The 18,789-nt window shown below is 41.4% G+C and overlaps 8 protein-coding genes across 8 annotated transcripts; 4 read left to right on the top strand and 4 right to left on the bottom strand.

Moving 5' to 3' along the window:
- Positions 1–719: 719 nt before the first annotated feature.
- On the top strand, positions 720–3,020 carry FOA43_000645 (uncharacterized protein; the record flags this gene model as incomplete). The annotated part of the gene is made up of 1 exon (XM_038920972.1): positions 720–3,020. The coding sequence occupies one exon, from the start codon at positions 720–722 to the stop codon at positions 3,018–3,020; it is 2,301 nt and encodes a 766-aa protein (XP_038776900.1).
- Positions 3,021–3,198: 178 nt separating this feature from the next.
- FOA43_000644 (uncharacterized protein) lies at positions 3,199–4,245 on the top strand (the record flags this gene model as incomplete). The annotated part of the gene is made up of 1 exon (XM_038920971.1): positions 3,199–4,245. The coding sequence occupies one exon, from the start codon at positions 3,199–3,201 to the stop codon at positions 4,243–4,245; it is 1,047 nt and encodes a 348-aa protein (XP_038776899.1).
- Positions 4,246–4,264: 19 nt separating this feature from the next.
- On the bottom strand, positions 4,265–5,330 carry FOA43_000643 (uncharacterized protein; the record flags this gene model as incomplete). Its single annotated transcript, XM_038920970.1, has 2 exons — positions 4,265–5,300; positions 5,323–5,330. The coding sequence occupies 2 exons, from the start codon at positions 5,328–5,330 to the stop codon at positions 4,265–4,267; spliced, it is 1,044 nt and encodes a 347-aa protein (XP_038776898.1).
- Positions 5,331–5,783: 453 nt separating this feature from the next.
- FOA43_000642 (uncharacterized protein) lies at positions 5,784–7,313 on the top strand (the record flags this gene model as incomplete). The annotated part of the gene is made up of 1 exon (XM_038920969.1): positions 5,784–7,313. One exon carries the CDS (start codon positions 5,784–5,786, stop codon positions 7,311–7,313), a length of 1,530 nt encoding a protein of 509 aa, XP_038776897.1.
- Positions 7,314–7,464: 151 nt separating this feature from the next.
- On the bottom strand, positions 7,465–8,844 carry FOA43_000641 (uncharacterized protein; the record flags this gene model as incomplete). Its single annotated transcript, XM_038920968.1, has 1 exon — positions 7,465–8,844. One exon carries the CDS (start codon positions 8,842–8,844, stop codon positions 7,465–7,467), a length of 1,380 nt encoding a protein of 459 aa, XP_038776896.1.
- A 281-nt stretch (positions 8,845–9,125) lies between these two features.
- FOA43_000640 (uncharacterized protein) lies at positions 9,126–10,205 on the bottom strand (the record flags this gene model as incomplete). The annotated part of the gene is made up of 1 exon (XM_038920967.1): positions 9,126–10,205. The coding sequence occupies one exon, from the start codon at positions 10,203–10,205 to the stop codon at positions 9,126–9,128; it is 1,080 nt and encodes a 359-aa protein (XP_038776895.1).
- A 608-nt stretch (positions 10,206–10,813) lies between these two features.
- FOA43_000639 (uncharacterized protein) lies at positions 10,814–12,286 on the top strand (the record flags this gene model as incomplete). Its single annotated transcript, XM_038920966.1, has 1 exon — positions 10,814–12,286. The coding sequence occupies one exon, from the start codon at positions 10,814–10,816 to the stop codon at positions 12,284–12,286; it is 1,473 nt and encodes a 490-aa protein (XP_038776894.1).
- A 69-nt stretch (positions 12,287–12,355) lies between these two features.
- FOA43_000638 (uncharacterized protein) lies at positions 12,356–17,428 on the bottom strand (the record flags this gene model as incomplete). Its single annotated transcript, XM_038920965.1, has 1 exon — positions 12,356–17,428. The coding sequence occupies one exon, from the start codon at positions 17,426–17,428 to the stop codon at positions 12,356–12,358; it is 5,073 nt and encodes a 1,690-aa protein (XP_038776893.1).
- Positions 17,429–18,789: the final 1,361 nt, after the last annotated feature.

Genomic DNA, 18,789 nt, shown 5'->3' with positions numbered 1-18,789 from the left:
GCTTTGTTCAAACGACTATACGATGGTCTCATAAGTGGTTTGGTGGTTGGTCTCATGAAGACCTTGAATGAAGGTCTCATGGCAGAAATGAAGGAAGCTCTCATTATGAATTGATAGAGCTTTGAATAATAAATAGCAGCAATGCGGTCTGCAAATAAATATATGAATGTGTTTAACGAACTAAGTGAACAACAGTGACTAACTAACGTTATGATTTGGCCAAGAAAAAAAAAAATTTACCGATTAACACTGTAAATTATTTTCGCAGAAGACGGAAGACTCAAGGAAAAAATGAAGCTACACTGTGTCCGGCTAACTGCTTGACACGCACTTTGCTAGCAAATGTGGGCTGCTGCATTGTACAAAACGACTGCAAATTATTGACTGTTTTTTTTCTCTTTAACTATATCATTTTTGATGGCGCACCCTTTCTTCTTCCCTGAAGCCAATCAAAAAATCTTTAATTCCGTAGAGAACAGAGAGAGTGGTGTGGCCGACAGATTATTGTTATCTCGGTGTCGGGATGTCTTCTCTTTCGGCTACATCTTTACACCAAGTTGTACCTTGCCAAAAAGGTGATTGATTTTTTCTTTCAGCATTTTTTTGCGCGACTCGAAGCAAATTGAGACAATTAGTTACTATTTCTTCCGTGTTCAAGTCTGGCGCTTTACTAGCATTGTCAGTGCTATCAGTTCTGTCAGTTCTTTGTTGTTTATAATATGGCCTCTAGAAATCAAGGACATCGGAGATCTGGTTCCAAGGTGGGTTCAGAACCATGTGACACATCATCTGAGAATGATCTAGCATCTGACACCGTTCAAGATTCTGTTTCTCTCAAGCATATGGATGAACGTTTGTTGTATGGGCTTTTGAAATCCATCGGTAGAAGAGCTGTTGTCACACTGAATACTGGTTCAAAGATCTCGGGTATTCTCTACACAGTTGGTGATTTACACGAGAATAGTACTACTTTTTCTGTTTGTATCAAGTACCCCTTGGTTGAAGGATCTGCATCAGATCGTACTGTTTACAAGTCTGAATACATGATTATCTATGACAAAGATATAGCCATGATCAAGTTTGAGCATGTGGATATGAGGCCATTGGAAATTACCGAAACGGCTACTGTTAGTGCTGAAACTTCCGAGTCTGATACCACTAGCGCCATTCATCAGTTCAAGACCGATATAGCCATTTCATCGGCTCGCCACTTTAAGGAGCACGCTCTTAAGCGGTGGATGCCTGATGATGGTAACGATGATCAGCCTTTGGAAAGCTTGGGGGATTCTAAGGAGAATTCTAATCGTTCAAGTCACTGGAATCAATTCGAGACTAACGAACGGAAGTTTGGAATTCACTCCACCTTTGACGAAACTTTGTATACCACCAAGATCTCGAAAAATGGACCTGATTTCCAGAAGCGTCTTAAGGAAGCAGAGAAAATTGCCCATGAAATAGAATCTCAGGGAACACACGGTAATGTTCATCTGGCCGAGGAAAGAGGCCTTCAGGTCGACGATAGTGGCATGGATGAAGAGGATAAATATTCCGGCGTCTTTAGGGATGCTCCTGTTGCATCTGCAGGTCCTGAACGAGACTCTGCACTATTGCATCCAAAGGGAGACAAAATTCTTATGGGTCTGTTGAAGAACGGTGCGCATTTTTCAGATGTCAAACCTGCCGTTTCTGGTGATAACCCAATTCTTCGTCAACGTGCTGCCTATTATCACAATGATCCTGCGGTAATTTATTCTTCTGCCATTAACAGGGCAGCTGTGAAGACAGAACCAACTGAAGTATCATCAGATCCAAAGACGTCTCCAGCTTCCGTTGCAGGCTCTTCTTCGGTTTCTCCACCTAGTACTGTTCCTAAGAGGCCTTCCGTCAAGGCATCGTCTCGCCAACCTGATATAAAGGCGTTGAAAGAGTTCTCCGCACACCTCAAACTACCAGGTGACGTTCCTAAGGATATATTGCCTGTCATCTCTAAGACTCACGAACAGAAGGAACAATCAGAAAAGGGTAGAGAGAATCAGAAGCAAAGGACAGCGTCTGCAAGAACTACTCCTTCGACTGCTCCGGCCATTGTTGCTGCTAAGGAGACGGTCACTGCTCCCGTCACTGCCTCAAGCTCGATCGCTGCTTCCACAGCAGCCTCTGCTTCTGGCACTCCTTCATTACCGGCTTCTGTTCCGCTGGCATCGCCTTTATCGCCTCGATACTCTCGTCAAAGCTCGTCTCAGAGACATCGGAGATCTCCCATCTCCTTTTTTGGCCCTGACAAAGTACCTGCCGAGATTGATAACTCCAAGAGGAACATTCTCAATGGTAAGTTTAGTATTCTTGTTAAGGCTAAGATTGAGTATGAGAAAGCTGAAAATTCCAAGGAGATTAAGAATCTCAAGGCTAATGTTATTATCCGCATCGAGAGGCCATTTGCCACTGCTCCAACTTGGCCTTCTACGAGTGAAAAGTCATACACATCGTTTTTCTCTAGACAGCCGGAGTGGGTTCCACCGCCTATGAGTCGTAAGATGTACTTTCCAACTCAGCCTGTTCCTATGCTGGCACCTCAGACAATGCCTCCTCCGATGATGATGCCAACCGATGCTCCCCCCCCTATTATCGACCGAGGCCAGCTTTCTCCTCAGCGATCGCCGCAGATGGGTCAGCCTTTCTTGTCCAACAGCAGGAGTAATAGTAACAATATGCAGCGGTCTCCTTTGCCCCATCCACAACAGCAGCCTCTACCCCAGCAACAACCTCCTCCTCAGCAGATGCGCATGCAAGGACCTCCTGCGCAAATGGGTGGCATGCAGATGGGTGCCATGTCTCAGTATCAGTTTGTCTTTCAACAACCCCAATTCATCCCTCTGTACTCGCCGGGACCAATGCCTGTAAACGGTCCTATTCCTTTCTATCCGCCTGCTGCAGGTATGCCTCCTCCAATGATGCCTAACAATGGTGGTGGTTCGAGAAGAAATTCTCGGAACCATAGCACACATTACAATCGGCAGTAATTTTGATATGACTGGTATATAATTAAACCTACTTAATATATGAAGATTATCGTATTCCCTTCTTTTTTCTCAACGGTTAAATATGTCTGGCGGTGCTAAACTTTTCATGAAAATTTCAATATATAAGCTTCAAGTATCATTGATCTTTGCTTTCAATTTCTTAAATACATCCAAATAAATGTCTCAAACTATACATAATGATAGTAATAGTGACGATGACGAAGTATATAGAGTTCTTGGTGGGCTTTATATCTCTTCTATGAAATCGTTGTCAACTGCCGTTGATCTCAATACAAAGTACGGCATAGACAGTATAATTAGCGTGCAAAAAGAACAAATTCCTCTCTACTACGAACATTATCACAGATTACAGGTGCCAGTGGATGATTTAGATAGCGAAAACTTGTTTTTGCAATTTCGGAAAGTGAACAGTTTTATAGAAAATGTACTTCATCCTAAAGAGACCCAAACCTCTCCAGGTAAAGTTCTTGTTCATTGTAATGCAGGTAGATCCCGATCGGTAAGTTTCGTGGTGGCCTATCTAATGAAAAAGTTCAACCTAACCTATAAGCAGGCGTTATATGCCGTGCAAAGGAGGTATCCTAAAGCAGAGGAAGTAAGGCCCAACGAGGGATTTGTCTTGCAGCTCCAACTTTACGGTGAATGTGAGTGTTGCGATGACGTCAAAGAGTTGGATGACAAATATCCGAAGTATAGAGCTTTCAGAATGAGTCTGTTGAAACGACACAATATGCTTGACAATACTGAATACAAGGACATAAAGGATGTTGGCATGGAACGCAAAAACAGTGCTGCCTATTCACTAAGATGCAAGAAATGTAGGCAGGTACTCGCCACTTCAAAAGCGGTAATACCACACACTATCCCGAAAGACGATGACGACAAGCAAAAGTATTTCTACAGAACAGCTTTCTGGACCAAGGAAGTGGTTGGAATTGAGAAGGCTAGCACAGAATGTACTCACTTCTTTGTGGAGCCGTTAAAATGGATGAAACCTGAATTAAGTAAAGGAAATTTGGATGGACGGTTTGATTGCTTCAAATGTGGCTGCAAAGTTGGCGGTTATGATTGGCCAGGATCTCGCTGTAGCTGTGGCAGATGGATGGTTCCTGCCATCCATCTACAAAAGGCCAAAGTGGACAAAGTAATGGCTAATATGTCACTTTCCATAAAAGTGGAACCCAAGAAGAAAGCAGCAGCTTGAATTATACTATATGTACTTCCTATTGAACTGACATGTCATGATCTGATGTATCTGCCTGAATACCGTCTTCGAGTGGGGAAGTGATGCCTGTAGTTTGAACTGTATTGGAGTTTATAGTAGCTGTAGTGGCCACAGTTCCAATGGTATCGATGGTAGCTCCAGAGTTGAGTCCATTGATCTGCGGAGGAGGTGGTGGAGTTGACGGAAGTGGAACATCGTTATGTGCCTGCATCTGCGTAAAACTGGAATTTCCCAAAAACGAAAATGATCTGCTTCTTTTGGAGTGCTCTGAAATGCCGTGGTCCGATTGATATTCCTCTGAAACCATGAAGAACTGTCCTTCTTCGTCGCCATCCTGTCCACCAGCTGGTATCTCAACATTTTGCACATCTACATAGGCAGTACCATGCCGATTATTACTCTCTTCATCAATAACATCTTCTTCCCCTGAATCTTCGTCGATAAAACTTCCAAACGTAGCACTGGCATCACGATCAGACAAATTTGCATCTAAATCATGGTCTAGAATAGAGGTGCCCTCTGCCCCACGATCATTGATACCATCTACCACCCCTGCTTCATCGATTGCCATATTACCAGCTCTGTAGGTATCGTTACCGAAACTCGTCGTGGTCTGAAATGCATCAACAGACATTAAACCTTCCCCGTAATCAGCATCTGTATTTCCTTCAGAATGACGTTGCTCCTCTACCTCCTTGAACTGTCTCATATTCTTACTGATTCCAATAGGCTTCAAATAATTGTAACCTGTAAATTGCATTTCCTTTAAAAGCTGTAAATGTGTATCTATTTCAAGGCTGATCTGATCTAAGGTGGTAGACTCATCATTGAACCCGGATCCTATTTCAAGTCCCGACATCTCACCTCTAATATCAATCATATTTCTAATTCTGCTAGTGGATGACGTATATTGTAAAGCAGTAGCATATGCGGCAGTGTACGAAGGCATTGATGGATACTCGTTGTTTATGTTGCTAGTGCTCACCGTGGGTTGTGTTTGATCATTGGAGCCACCAAGATGTCTCTGATGTGAGCTAGAAGAAGAAGATCTATGACTCATCCATATACGATGAACATCACCAGGCATTAAATTTGGAAGATACATGACGAAAAATGAGGCCACGATAACGAGAGTGCAATCTGGGACATGCATAAAATCCGGCTCTTTAAAATGTAAAACCGAGGCGCTTATTTCTCAAATATTTTCTGCAGCATATCTGGAGATCCAGGATGCAGAAAAAAATGATTTGAGTCAAAACTTTGATAGAAAACAGAAAGTGATTTTGTCCATGATGTCACAACGTCCAGAAAAGGAAAGGCCAAGAAAAAGGAACACTAAAAAAAAACCAGGCTCAGCAGTATGCTCTGTTTTCTATTTTTCATCAAGATGGATTAATGCCATATAATTTTACTCAGGGAAGTTTTTGCAATCCTGCATTGTGAGATTGTCCTCAACCTCTACAGATAGTCACGCCTTTGTCAAGCCTGTAATCGAGGTCTTCTATCCTCTATAGATCATGTTTGGTTTCTATTCGGCAAAGCTTAAATTTTATTCTTGTCTAACGGTATGTGTCATTGTGATAATAATCATGATAGGGAATCTAAGGAGTCTCGATGCGACAAAAAACACGCAGAGAGATGATGTGATAAAGTGGAAAGATTCTTTGATCGGCGGCAGTAGGGTATATTCTCAAGTAGGTGCGAGAGCCTCTGGTACATCTAGTGCTACTGACAGCAGCCAGCTGAGGTATGATGGTACCCCAGAACTGTCTATTAGTATCGAGCAACTTCGAAAGGAGTTAAAAGACCTTCTCAGTGATGGAAGTACACCTTCAGAGAACACGTCAGCTGAGAAAGATTCCGATCATAAGACTAATCCTTTGTATGGAACAATTCTTGACAACGATGCCAAAACAAACCCTAATAAGGCACCTGTTCCAGACGATTACGCTGGGGAAGTGCTTACAAATAATTACAAACCATATGAACAATACAGGGTTGTGAAGAAAAGTTATGGAAATGCAGACAAAATACCGAAAGCGACAATGTTTACTATTGTCAAGAACAGTGAACTTGATGAATTATTAGCGTCCATTCAACAATTAGAATCCAGATTTAATAGACGATTCAATTACGACTGGGTGTTTGTTAATGATGAGCCTTTTACTGACAAATTTATAGAGGAAACTTCGTCCATGGTGTCTGGTACAGCTAGATATGGTATTATTCCCTATGAGCATTGGTCGTATCCTTCCTGGATAGATCAAGATAAGGCCAAAGAAATACGCGACTCTGACGAGGCTAAGTCGATGCCCTATGGAGACAGCGAAAGTTATAGATTCATGTGCCGATACAACTCCAAGTATTTCTATCATCATCCGATAATGGAAGAGTATGAGTATTACTGGAGAGTTGAGCCCAGCGTTACATTTCAATGTGATATTATTGAGGACCCAATCAGAAGACTGAAAGAAAATGGAATTCTTTACGGATTCACCATTGCATTTTTGGAGTTTCCAGTAACTATTAGGACTCTCTGGGAGACATCGATGAGTTTCTTCAAAAACCCTGATATACAACAAGATTTGATTCCCTACAAGAAATCTATGATTTCGTTTGTTAGTTCCGATGAAGGAGAGACATATAACAATTGTCATTTCTGGACTAACTTTGAAATAGCCAGCCTAGAAGTATGGCGATCGGATACATACGAGAAGTACGTCGATTTCCTAGATCGATCGGGTGGATTCTTTTATGAAAGATGGGGAGATGCTCCAGTTCATTCTATTGCCATTTCTCGCATGTTATCTGCTAATCAAATACATGCATTTCAAGACATCTCTTATCAGCACACCGAGGCCACTTCGTGTCCTCCGGATGACGATTACTGGAAAAGAGCCAAGTGTACCTGTAATCGAGAGAATGATTGGACGGTATCTTCCAGAATGGATTGTAATAGACGGTTTCTAAAAATGAGCGGGCAGTCTGTCATGAAGGACTACCACAAGTATTTAAAACTTGCGGGAAAGGAGGATATCAACAGTTAACGCTTGTTCCTTTTTTGTTTGATCGGTGAAATGAGTCTGCAGCGTGTATTTACAGGTAAAAAAGCGCATTATATAGGATGCCCATGAAGTATGTTACATGAAGGAATAGTGAAAGGAAAAAATATGAAGAAAGAGAAAGCAGACAGCAGAATCAGCCGCTAAATTCATGTGGCTTCCGAGAACTCTCTTCATCTTCTTCTCTATGGAAAAATCTGTCCCATTGTCCTTGCTTATGCAACATCATTAATGCAAGAACAACCGGCAATTGCCAGATGGAGCCCCAAAAGGTTTTTCTGGCATAGATACTGGCTTTAGCAATGGCCTCCTTAGTTGGTCCGCCAGCAGCCAATGTAGCCCTAGAATAGTTTTTGTGCTGCTGCCACCAAAACATAAATGATCTATAAGACAAATAACCGTTGAAGATAGAAGAATCTAATGAAAAATACTTATCACAAACGCCAAAGTAGCTCATACCAATGCAGATAGGAAACATGAGTAACGAGTACCGAAGAGCTACACGAGCATTCAATTGTGGGTTGACAAATGCCGTCATAACATATCCCGCACGTTTATATTCTGTTCTGAGGTTGTGACTTAACGAGTTGAAGTGAGGGAACTGCCAAGCATACAACATCGAAGCGAGAAGCCATGCGCCTGGATCCATAAGGGATGAGCAAGCTGCCCAACCCATAAGCGGTGGAATGGCACCAACGATGGCACCTATCCACGTGTTCAAAATGGATTTTCTTTTCAAAGAAGTGTAAATCCAAGAATAAAGCATAATATTGAGAAGTCCAAGTCCCGCCACAGAAGGATTGACTCCGAAGTAAAGGATTGCACAACCAGCAGTTCCTGAGATTGCCGCAAACGTATATGCTTCTTGTGAGGTGATTTTTCCTGTAACGACAGGTCTCGTAGCGGTCCTCGCCATCTGTTTATCAAATAACGGCTCTCGACCCATGTTAATAGCGTTTGCAGCACCCGAAGCCAATATAGTACCTACAGTAAGGCACAAAAATGCAGCTACATTGGTCGGACCCGGTGCTAGAACGTAAGAACAAGTAGATGAAAGCATGATTAGAAACGTCAAGTGCGGTTTTGCGAGCATGAAATAGGGAACGGAGATTTGCTTCCACGATAACTTCTCACCAGCCAGACATCTCTGCACTACCGACAACCCCTGAATATGGGCTGACTTCCTCGGCTTAACTCCAAAGGGTATTTGAGAAGTGGTTTCGGCGCTCTCCTTTCTCGGCACAGGATGACAGAAGCCGAGATCTGCTCTCTCTATATGCTGCTCGACGGCATGCACGGCAGCCTTAGTTTTTCTCTGTGATACTCCAGTGATTAACCTATAATTTGGTGTGAACTGTATGGAGTATTTTCCGGAGTTACGATTTGCAAAGTTTGTAGCATTAAGAATTCCATTCGCATAGTAGAAATTTGCGGAGTATGATTTAGTACTGTATGAAAGGCCCCTAACATTAGCACGCGTTGCAAGTAGTCTATTTCCAAGACGTACTTTCCACATATCGTCAAAACCAATTGGATTTCTGCTCCTAGGGCACAGTGATCACAAAAGTGAAGAAAAACTGAAAGGATACAAGCAAAAAAGACAATGATAATAAAAAAAGTTGAAAAATAGCGTGCTTTGTTTTAGTACGGCATCAAAGTCGAATGAGGTGAGACGATAATTCCATTTTTTTGGCTCTAAACCTACTTCGGTTGTTTAAAGTTGATTTAGTGGGGTAGAAAACGTCGACGCGTCGAACTGGTCGCTAATAGAGAGCATATTGATGTTATATATCTTATCTAATTATCCTTCTCATCAATATCATCAACCTTTTTGGTGTCAGCCTTAGATATATCCTCCTTATCCTTTTCCTGTTCGCTTTCCTTTTTCTCCTCGTCAATTGTAGTACTCTTCTCATTCAACGTTTTGTTCTCGATCTTATTCTCAATCAAATCGTGGAAAGCGATAATGGATCTCACTAAACCACTTACATAGACGAGCATCAAATCGTCGTTAGTTCTAACATTAAAAGCATTACCCAACTGCTTGCTCTTGCTTTCTATACCACCAACATCGGTCTGCGAAACTTTTACAGTGCTATTTGAAGAATTCTTAGCACCTTCAGTCAATCCTGAGATATTCGGAAATAAGTTGAATATATCTTGAAGTTTGCCCAAAATGTCATTATTGATAGGCAACTTTCCGGATATTACCCTGTTGATGTAGCTGACAATACTTTTCATTCTTTCGTTTAAGGAGGTGAGGGATTTGAAGTTATTGGTTAGATTGAGAGCCAAATTACCGCACGCCTGATCACGAATGTCCCTCAACAAGTGTTCCACACCAATCTCCTCTGCCTCCTCAGCTTGAATTATGGAAGGTAGGTGCAAAAAAGTCTTTTCGTTTGATGATCCATCCTCTTTAATCTCTTCTATAGCTGTGTAGCAATCGGTAGGTATATCGATCTTGTCGGTAGAATTGACGTCAACTATGAGTAGCAATGGACTTGGCGTAAACGACTTGAGTATCTCGTTAATTTTCAAATCATTCCGTCTCAATTTGGGTCCCGAATGATACCATCCAATCAGTTTTTCCTTAGCATTGATCTTCTTGAACATCTCCATCATCGAGTCTATAAAGTTATGATCTAGAAACCAAATACTAGGATCTTTTTCATCTTCTTCAAATGGTATGGCAAATGAATTCGTCACCTTGATCAACTTTTTGTCTGATGAATCTCCTAACACTATTCCCACGACTCTCTTGTTGCTGTTGTTATTCGACGTCGAAGATGACTTGATAATTCTCTCATAATGATCAACCACTGAAAGAAGCACTAACGGTGCCACGGATACAGTCGTATGCTCGTACTGGGACATGTTGAAACTTATGCAAAGTTAACGTTGTTAACTGTTACATGCCTCTAACTTTCAAAGATTTCTTTCTCGTTTTCTTTGCCACCTTGACTTTTCTGGTGTACGGACGTGAAAGTGAAGATGTACAAACACGAGAAACCGAAATTGAGAATACTTTTTCGTGTTGACATTCTCGTCTCATTAACGAGCTTTTCTGACTTCTTGTTCTTGATTTTGTTACATAGATCCAGAGCTGTGCGTTCATTCACCAGTATTTTTTATCTGTTCCCATGCCTTTGAACCGACTGCTGTTCTTTTCTTCTAGGGCGCGCTCCATGGCCTCCAATGGAGACCTCATACCCACTCCAGTTGACCTTGCAAAACCTCTATCTAGGGCCTCCGTCATGGCGTACAATCGCACGATTCAATCGTACCATCGTCAGCAACGGATCATGAAGCAAAGACGATTTTTTGTCACTTTGGCACAATTTTCTGTCTACTACTATCGTTTCCCAAAGATTCCAAGACCCCATCGCAACGTTCTGTACTATTCTCTATCTTCATCGTCAACTTTAATTGCCGGTTCGATTAAACGTTTTTCAACTTTTCCTAGACGGAGAAGGGCTAAATCCATGGCAACTGCGACGACAGCAGTGAAGGCAGGTGCAAGAACTGGATTTCTTGCCAGTACGAGGAAGCACTTGTTCGGTTATGGAAAACGTCGTATATCTACTTCTTCCAGTTCTGGGCCTACTGAATTGAAGAAAAGGCGAAAGAAATTCCGCAGTTTTTTCACTCTTACTACGATTGCCGTCATCTTCTTTGGTGTTGTGAGTAGATACGAATATGTTGACTATGACGACTTGGAAGAGGTCGATGATGAAACTGCCAATGAGTATAGGAAGAAGAAGCAGCCTATTAGACCGTCAAATATCTTGCTCTATATCTACTCTAGACTCCCATTCAATGCGATTTCCCGACTGTGGGGTCGGTTTAATCGTCTTAACCTGCCTGAATGGCTTAGAGAACCTGGATTCAGCTTTTACGCTAAACTCTTCGGTGTTAACATGGACGAGATGGCAGATCCCGATTTACGGCATTATCATAACTTGTCCGAGTTTTTTTATAGAAGTATCCGTCCAGAAACGAGACCTATAGATCCGGATGCTCAGCTTACTTCTCCTTGTGATGGTCGTATCATAAAATTGGGACTTGTTGAAAACGGTGAAATTGAGCAGGTTAAGGGGATGACCTATAAAGTAGAAGCACTTTTAGGAACCACAGATTCCAAGAAACTCGCCGGTCCAATTAAGGCTATCGAGTATCCTATTCAAACTTCCAAGAATGACGAGATATTTTCTAAATTTCTCAAAGATTACGAGCAGCATGATCATACTGCTCACGTTAACCAGTTGGTGAAATATAAAGAGGAAGGTGATAAGGCATTATATCGTTCTTCTATCTCTCAGATCATTAAGATTTCAAGTAAGATTTATCAACCTCATCCTGATGAATCTCATAGATTATACTATGCTGTCATCTATCTAGATCCTGGTGATTATCATCACTTTCATTCCCCTGCTAATTGGGTTGCCACCACGCGCCGCCACTTTGCTGGTGAACTATACTCCGTGGCTCCATATTTCCAACGTTCTTTGAACAACTTGTTTGTCTTGAATGAAAGAGTTTCCCTATTGGGGTATTGGAGGCATGGGTTTTTCAGTCTGACTCCTGTGGGTGCAACCAATGTTGGCTCTATAAAGGTGAATTTCGATAAGGATCTTAGTACTAATATGTCGTATATCAATACTGATTATCCAGAGGGAGAGAATAAGAGTTTTCAACGTCGTCTTAATCGAAAAAAGGTGAAAAAGAATACTTGTTACGAGGCCACCTATAGAAAGGCATCCAAAATTTTAGAAGGCCAACCTCTCTTTAAGGGTGATGAAATGGGAGGGTTCATGCTGGGATCCACAGTGGTTCTTTGCTTTGAGGCACCTGCCAGCTTTCAGTTCAAAATGAAAGAGGGTGAGCAAGTTCTAGTTGGCCAAAGGTTTGGTTGCTTCCCCAAGTCAAACGATGACGCCGCTACCGTTGAAGACTAGTATTTTCAAGAGCTAAATCATTCATGTATCAAATATTAATGCAAATTCTATCAATTTTATTAAAGCCTATTAGTACTCCCCCATTTTGATCTTGCGGAAAAGTTCATTGCGGAGTCTTTCAATGAATTTCACATTCAGATAACTCATATCATCATTCAAACTGCTATCCTGACCCTTATTATTCCTCGCCGCATGCAAAGTTCTTTTGGAGTATATATGCCCTTCAAAAGTATCATCATAACCCAACTCCTCGTCTGCATCATCCACCTCGTCGCTCCCATGTTCGACGTCATCATCCATGTTAACATCCAGTATTGTCTTCCTCTTGTTATTTACTGTCTGTACAAATCTCTTCTCGGCCAATTTGGCACTACTCAATCTCCTACTTCTTGCCTGTATTCGTTCCTTTCTCCCTTTGGACGGCACTACATCCACGTAATTGAATAGTAACTTTAAGTTCCAGAATTTATCCACAGAGTCCGAATCAAGCATTTTCTCAACCTCAAGTTTCAAATCGATGACAGAAGATTCTGTCAACGTCTTCTCATCTTCAATATTCTGGAAGTAAAGGTTCTTCTCGTAATCATTTAGTCCATGAAATATCGACAAGGTTTTGAAACAGTCTAAAGATTCAGCTGAAGCCGGAGTTTCTTGCTTTTCCATGTCGGTTTCTTTAGACTCCTCGAGCGTTATCATTGAATCAAAATCAAGTCTCAAGTTTTGGTACTGAGGTCTTTCGTAAGCAAACAAAGTCAAATCTTTCAGAAAGTTCTCGCATTGCTTCTTATCTGCCTTCTGAAAATCAAACTGTGCTGTGAAGAACTTTTTGTGCTCGTACATTCCGCTATTATTGATACCATCACCGACAGCATTGCATGCCGTGATTTTATGTATCGAGCTTAATTCTGGTAACAAACAAGGAGAGTCTAGATAAAGCTTTGAGGTATCATTGCGCTCAACTTCAACATCCACCTTGATTGGTTGTTTGTCGGCAATATCTCTCACCACAAGGCATCTGTTCTCCACGGCTAATGCCCAAAAGTGACGGAGCGCTTGTAGGAGTACTTCATCGCATTCAGACATACACTCATAATTGTTTGTCGCGTAAACTGGATAGATTGAGGTGCAAAGGGCTGCGATAGAAAAGTTGTCATCGGTCTTGAAAGCATGTTGGCCTCCTCCTAAGAAGAGAAAGCCAAGGGCTGTGTTCACAGCCATGTAGTTTCCATAGTTAGTATATCTATCCGTGATTCCTTGCATATATCGCAATCTTCTCATAATCTCAAGATCGCCTGTTCCGGACATGATAATGGAAAGACCAAGAATAATCACATCTCTGATATTTCTTGCACCAACCAAAGCATTTCTTTCGTCATAGTTGCTAGGATCCTTAGAACAGATCACCATCAATTGATCAAAATACCTTAATAGAGTGTCCTTTGCAATCAAATTACCGGAAGAGGCAAATCTAACAGATATCGACAATAATAGACCCCCAAGAATATTCAGATAAGGAAGAAAATCACTATCCAATTGACTGATAGTCTGCAGACTATAGCTGTCACCAACACAAAATGGGATTTGTCTCTCAACCCAGCTCGGAGTGACATCAACAAGATCCCACATTATCATATTGTAAGCAAGACATCTCAACATTAAGAAGTCCGGTCTAACATAATCAAGTAACTGCCTTGTTGAAGGAATACGTAACTTTTCAGCGGCCTCTAAATTATTTGTTCTCAGAAACATGAACATTAGAGCCATAATAGCACCACCGCATGATTTATCCAACTCCTCTACCGTTTCAATATCTCTAATTAGAGTAGCCAACGAAAATAGCTGATCAATAACGTGCGTATCAGTATTATCCTTCAAGTACTCACCTGCACCCAAGTTTATATAGCCAAGGGATACTCCCGAAGCCAATCTGTACCCTTCATTCACACGTTTTTTATCGGTAATGTTCAAGACAGACGATATCTGAGAAAGGAGCATCTCAGTCATTCTTCGATGTTGGGAACCCAAGTAAAGCAAGCCTATGCCTATAATACCGGCAGTCTGGACGGGTAGCTGAACGTTCAAATCTGTAGATCCAGGTGGCAAGAGCGCGACCACATGCACAGAGAGCACTTTAGTCATCTTAATATCCATGGTGCCCCTCAAACTGGCGGCCATTCCTAGTAGGAGTCCGATGCTTGTATAGCTGTGCTTTGGTCCAAGATAATTATAAATATGCCATTCTTCCAACTTTTTCAAGTGGCCATTCAAGCCCAATCCCAAAAGAAATCCGGCATGTTGTGCATTTAGGGTCTGGGGTCTGTTAAACACAATCCAGCTACCACTAATATCCTTAAAATCTCTAGAGCACATTAAGCCCGCGCTAACACCATTGTGAAAGTAGCCCCAGTCGTATAAATAGGAATCGACGGAATCCTTTTCCAAACTGACGCTAATCATATCTGGAAGAATAAGGGCATTAAAGTTCATCTTAGGAATTGGAAATTTCTCCGTCATTAGAGGCTTCCTACTTGAAAAGAAAACAGCGCCTCTTCCAATTGGCATGCTCAATGTTCTTAGTGCAATTTTAGCACCAAGTGCACGTTGCTTTGTCAATCTGTCGTTCTCGGCCACTGAGGATGCAAATTTCAAAACAGCTGTTTGCACTCTTGATGTCTGAAGGAGCCGCGTCACCTCATAAAACCGACGATCCTCAGAAAAAATCAACCGAGTGACATGGAATTTGTCTGCCTCGGCCTGTCCATCCCAAGCTGAAAGAACTTCGTTGTCGTTGACGTATTTCAAGATCTGTGGCATCTCTTTGGCACCACTATTTTTCGAGTTTCTAGCGGATATCTGCGCAGAGAGAAGGTTTTTCGAAAAATCTGGGTCTTCGAATTGAAATAGATCCTTTCTATCAATCAAACGTAGTTCATCGGAGTCGAGATTCCACTGGTATTTAATACCCTTTTGGTAAACTGCAATTTTGTTCTTCAAGATCGCATAGATGCCGGCTGGATATGTCTCAAGAGTCATCCGCGTAATATCGTAATCAGTCATCATTCTTATCAAATCTTCGGTTCTAAACTGTGGAGAGATAAGAACTTCAAAAAGACGTAGGATATAGAAGGTCCTCGGAATAATAAGTTCATCGATGCTCTCATCCTCTTCAACCAACTGGGAAAAGGTCACGTATGGAACAATTGTGCTGGTGAATAGACTGCTGAGAGATTGAAACAAATTGGGTGGTACAGCTATTGGTTGAGCCATTTGTATTCTTGTCTGTCGATCGATAAATCTCGGATCAACCATGTAATTTCTGCACCATTTTTCAGACCAACCCATCCAACTAGCAAGCTGGGCAAGGAAAACGGCCAATTTACTGTTCGAATCTACAGTCAAAGTGTTTAGTCTTAAATCCTCTCTAATCAGATGGATGGAAAGAACTATCACAGGAAGTAAACTGTCTAAAAGGTAATTTCCAGGCATTCCCTTTAAAGAATCAAAAGCCGTTATTGAGTTTCCTGTGCGAGCTATAAGTGAATAAGGGAGAAGCTTAGTAATCTCGTTTCTATTGATAGTAGAATCTGATTTTTCAATCATTTCTGGGAGTGACGTTGAGGAAAGTAATGTCACTACAAATACCTTCCAATCATCCGAACAAGGGATATCAAGAAATTTATTGCCACACCACTGTAGCCAGAAGCTCTCATAGATGGAAGAATTGGCGATGTACTTAATAGCTTCCAGAAGTGTACATACCAATTTATGCAATGGTTTCACATTGAGATCAACTTTATAGTGCTTCCCATCTTCACAATAAATCAGTATTGTGGAATCATAGCAGCCGTCTAAAGAGCATATAGGGGGAAAACGAGAAGACAAATTTATTGTTGGTGACATACTCTTCATGAAGGGATTGAAAAGAACAATTTCAGAAGGGTTTCTTAGTAGTACCACATAACCTGCGTGTCCGGAAGTTTCACCAAATAAGACGGCATCCCAGCCATCCATCGAGTATGTTGATTTGTAAGTAGGCAAGCTAACCACATTTCCTGGATTGGAATACGTAAGAAATTCCACCGATTTAGCTACTGTGTTACATACGACAAGGATTTCCTCGTTCTGATATGAAACGTTGAATATCTTCAGGTGAAACTTATCTGCTTTGAAGGAGAATGCATTCAGTCTTGTAAAAATGATATCCTTGTGTAGGCGCTGAATATCAAGTGGGCTCACACCATGTTGGCTTGTATTGGCATCAAATACAAATTCACTTCCAGAAGCCATTCTGTCATAGGACATAGTGGAGGCAGATCTAAATTGCTTTGATTCATCGTCGGCAGTCCTATTGGTGCTAGGAGTCAATGCTTTCCCGGCATTTCCGCCACCTACACTTGCAGAAGATATGGTTCTCGTACTGGACTTTCTAATTCCCGGATAAGAAGCCGGTTTTTTCCTGGATCCACGAGAAGTAGACAAATACCTCACATGGTATACGTTGACTGTGTGTTCAAGAGAATTAAACAGAGTGGCAAGGCAATACGATGATTTTGCAGGAAAGCTAATGAGTTCTTCTTTGGATGAGAATGAAGTAATTGAAGAAGATGCAATCATTCCCGGATCATCCAATGGATCAAGCATTGTAAGAAAATTGATCTCTGGAGAAAAGAAAGTTGATGAAGATGTTGGAGTTGATAATTGAGCAGTGCCTGCCGGCTCAGGCACCTTGTTTATAACGATACCATTCTGGTACGCAAACGCCCGCTTGATATGGAATGGTAGACTAACCACTTTTGAGCTCCCCTTTTTACTATACACTCTTATCTGATCCTTGAACACAACAACAAGCGCCTTTTCCAAATGCTCGTTGAAATCAGCTGTCTTCGATTGCATCATATTTCCTTTTTGTACTGAGTTAAAAGTAGTATAAAAGCAATCAACCACATCAGTTTCAAAATTGAGACGCCTCGTGATAATAGTTCCATGGGTACAGATAACGCAGGGACCTTGAACAAGAAGTAGCTCGTTCGGTCCAGTTACTATAACTTTGTAATTTCTGCCCAGAAACATCTCATCGATAACCCGAGAGGAAATTGATCCCAGATCAAGATGCATATCATAGCAGACAACTCGAGCGGACATAAGTGAAGGCAGAAAAAACAAAGTATGAAAAGTTTGTTGGTTCACCGATTGATTGCTATGAAATGAGAACCGATCTGAACAAACGCGAATGCAGATAGTACGACAAATAATATGTGACAATTCAGAATTACCCGGACTCTTTCGAGGAAGGAAAAGGTTTATATGTTTACTTCAATCTGCAGGAGAAGGAGAAACATAAGAAATAAGGGCTACGTTTTCTTTCAAAATTCCTTAGAGCATGTCCTTTTTCAATACTATACGGTAGGTAATCATTATCAATGTATTTCGCATCTTGACCCTAGTTTACTAACTGTTCCCAACAGGGGTTTCACCCGGAGTTCTAAGAAGAAACAGCAGGATAGTAGAAATGGTCCTGGAAAGTTTAGCGAGCCCAATTTTGCGAATAACTCGAGTCACTCTTTGATAAATCAGGCCAATTTGTACTCAGGTAACAACACTTCTGCCTCATCTTTAAGGAAAACATATTCTCCTTCAAAACCACAAAGGTTTATTCCCCAACAACAACAACAACAGCAGCAGCCAATTGCATCGTCCCACCATCATCGTCACCGCCATCATCGCCAAGATGAGCAGCAAAAGTCTCCTGCTAATCAGGTGATACAGCAAGAGCCAGTCAATGCTTTGCCGCCTTCAAAACCTCCCCTATTCATGTGTGAGCCATTCATAAGGACTGCACTTGTTAAGGGATCGTATAAGACAATTGTGCAACTCCCAAAATATGTTGACTACTATGAATGGTTGGCACTCAATTCATTCGAATTCTTCAACCATACCAATAAGTTCTATGGTGTTATCGCTGAGTATGTTTCTCCAGACCAGTATCCGAAAATGATGGCTGACGCAAGCACGGAGTACGTGTGGGTGATGCCGAATGGTAAAACTGTGTCTTTACCGGCCAATCAGTACATCGAATATGCCCTCACGTGGATGAGTAATAAGATTAACGATCAGTCTACTTTTCCCACAAAATCGGGGATGGCATTTCCACCTTCCTTCTTAAATGATATCCGTGGCATTTGCAGGCAAATTTTCCGGATCATGGCTCATATTTATTGGAACCATTTCGATAAGATCGTTCATTTGTCTCTGGAAGCGCATTTCAGTTCATGTTTTTCTCATTTCATTTCTTTCATCAGAGAATTTGATTTGATTGAACCAAAGGAATTGGAGCCTCTGGCATCTTTAATAGCTAACCTTGAAGATCAGGCCAAGATCATCAAGGTAGAACATGCTGAAAAGCCTCCTCCACTTTCTGGTATATCTTATTAATTGGATGCTACTGTATCGTTATGTTTTCTATAAAGATTGTTTATCTTTTGTAGTACTATATATAAGATAGA

This window comes from Brettanomyces nanus, chromosome 1, assembly GCF_011074865.1.
Source record: "Brettanomyces nanus chromosome 1, complete sequence".
NCBI classification, from domain to species: Eukaryota; Fungi; Ascomycota; class Pichiomycetes; order Pichiales; family Pichiaceae; genus Brettanomyces; species Brettanomyces nanus.
The sequence above is the reverse complement of the archived record's forward strand: the minus strand, read 5'-3'. Positions and strand labels throughout refer to the sequence as shown.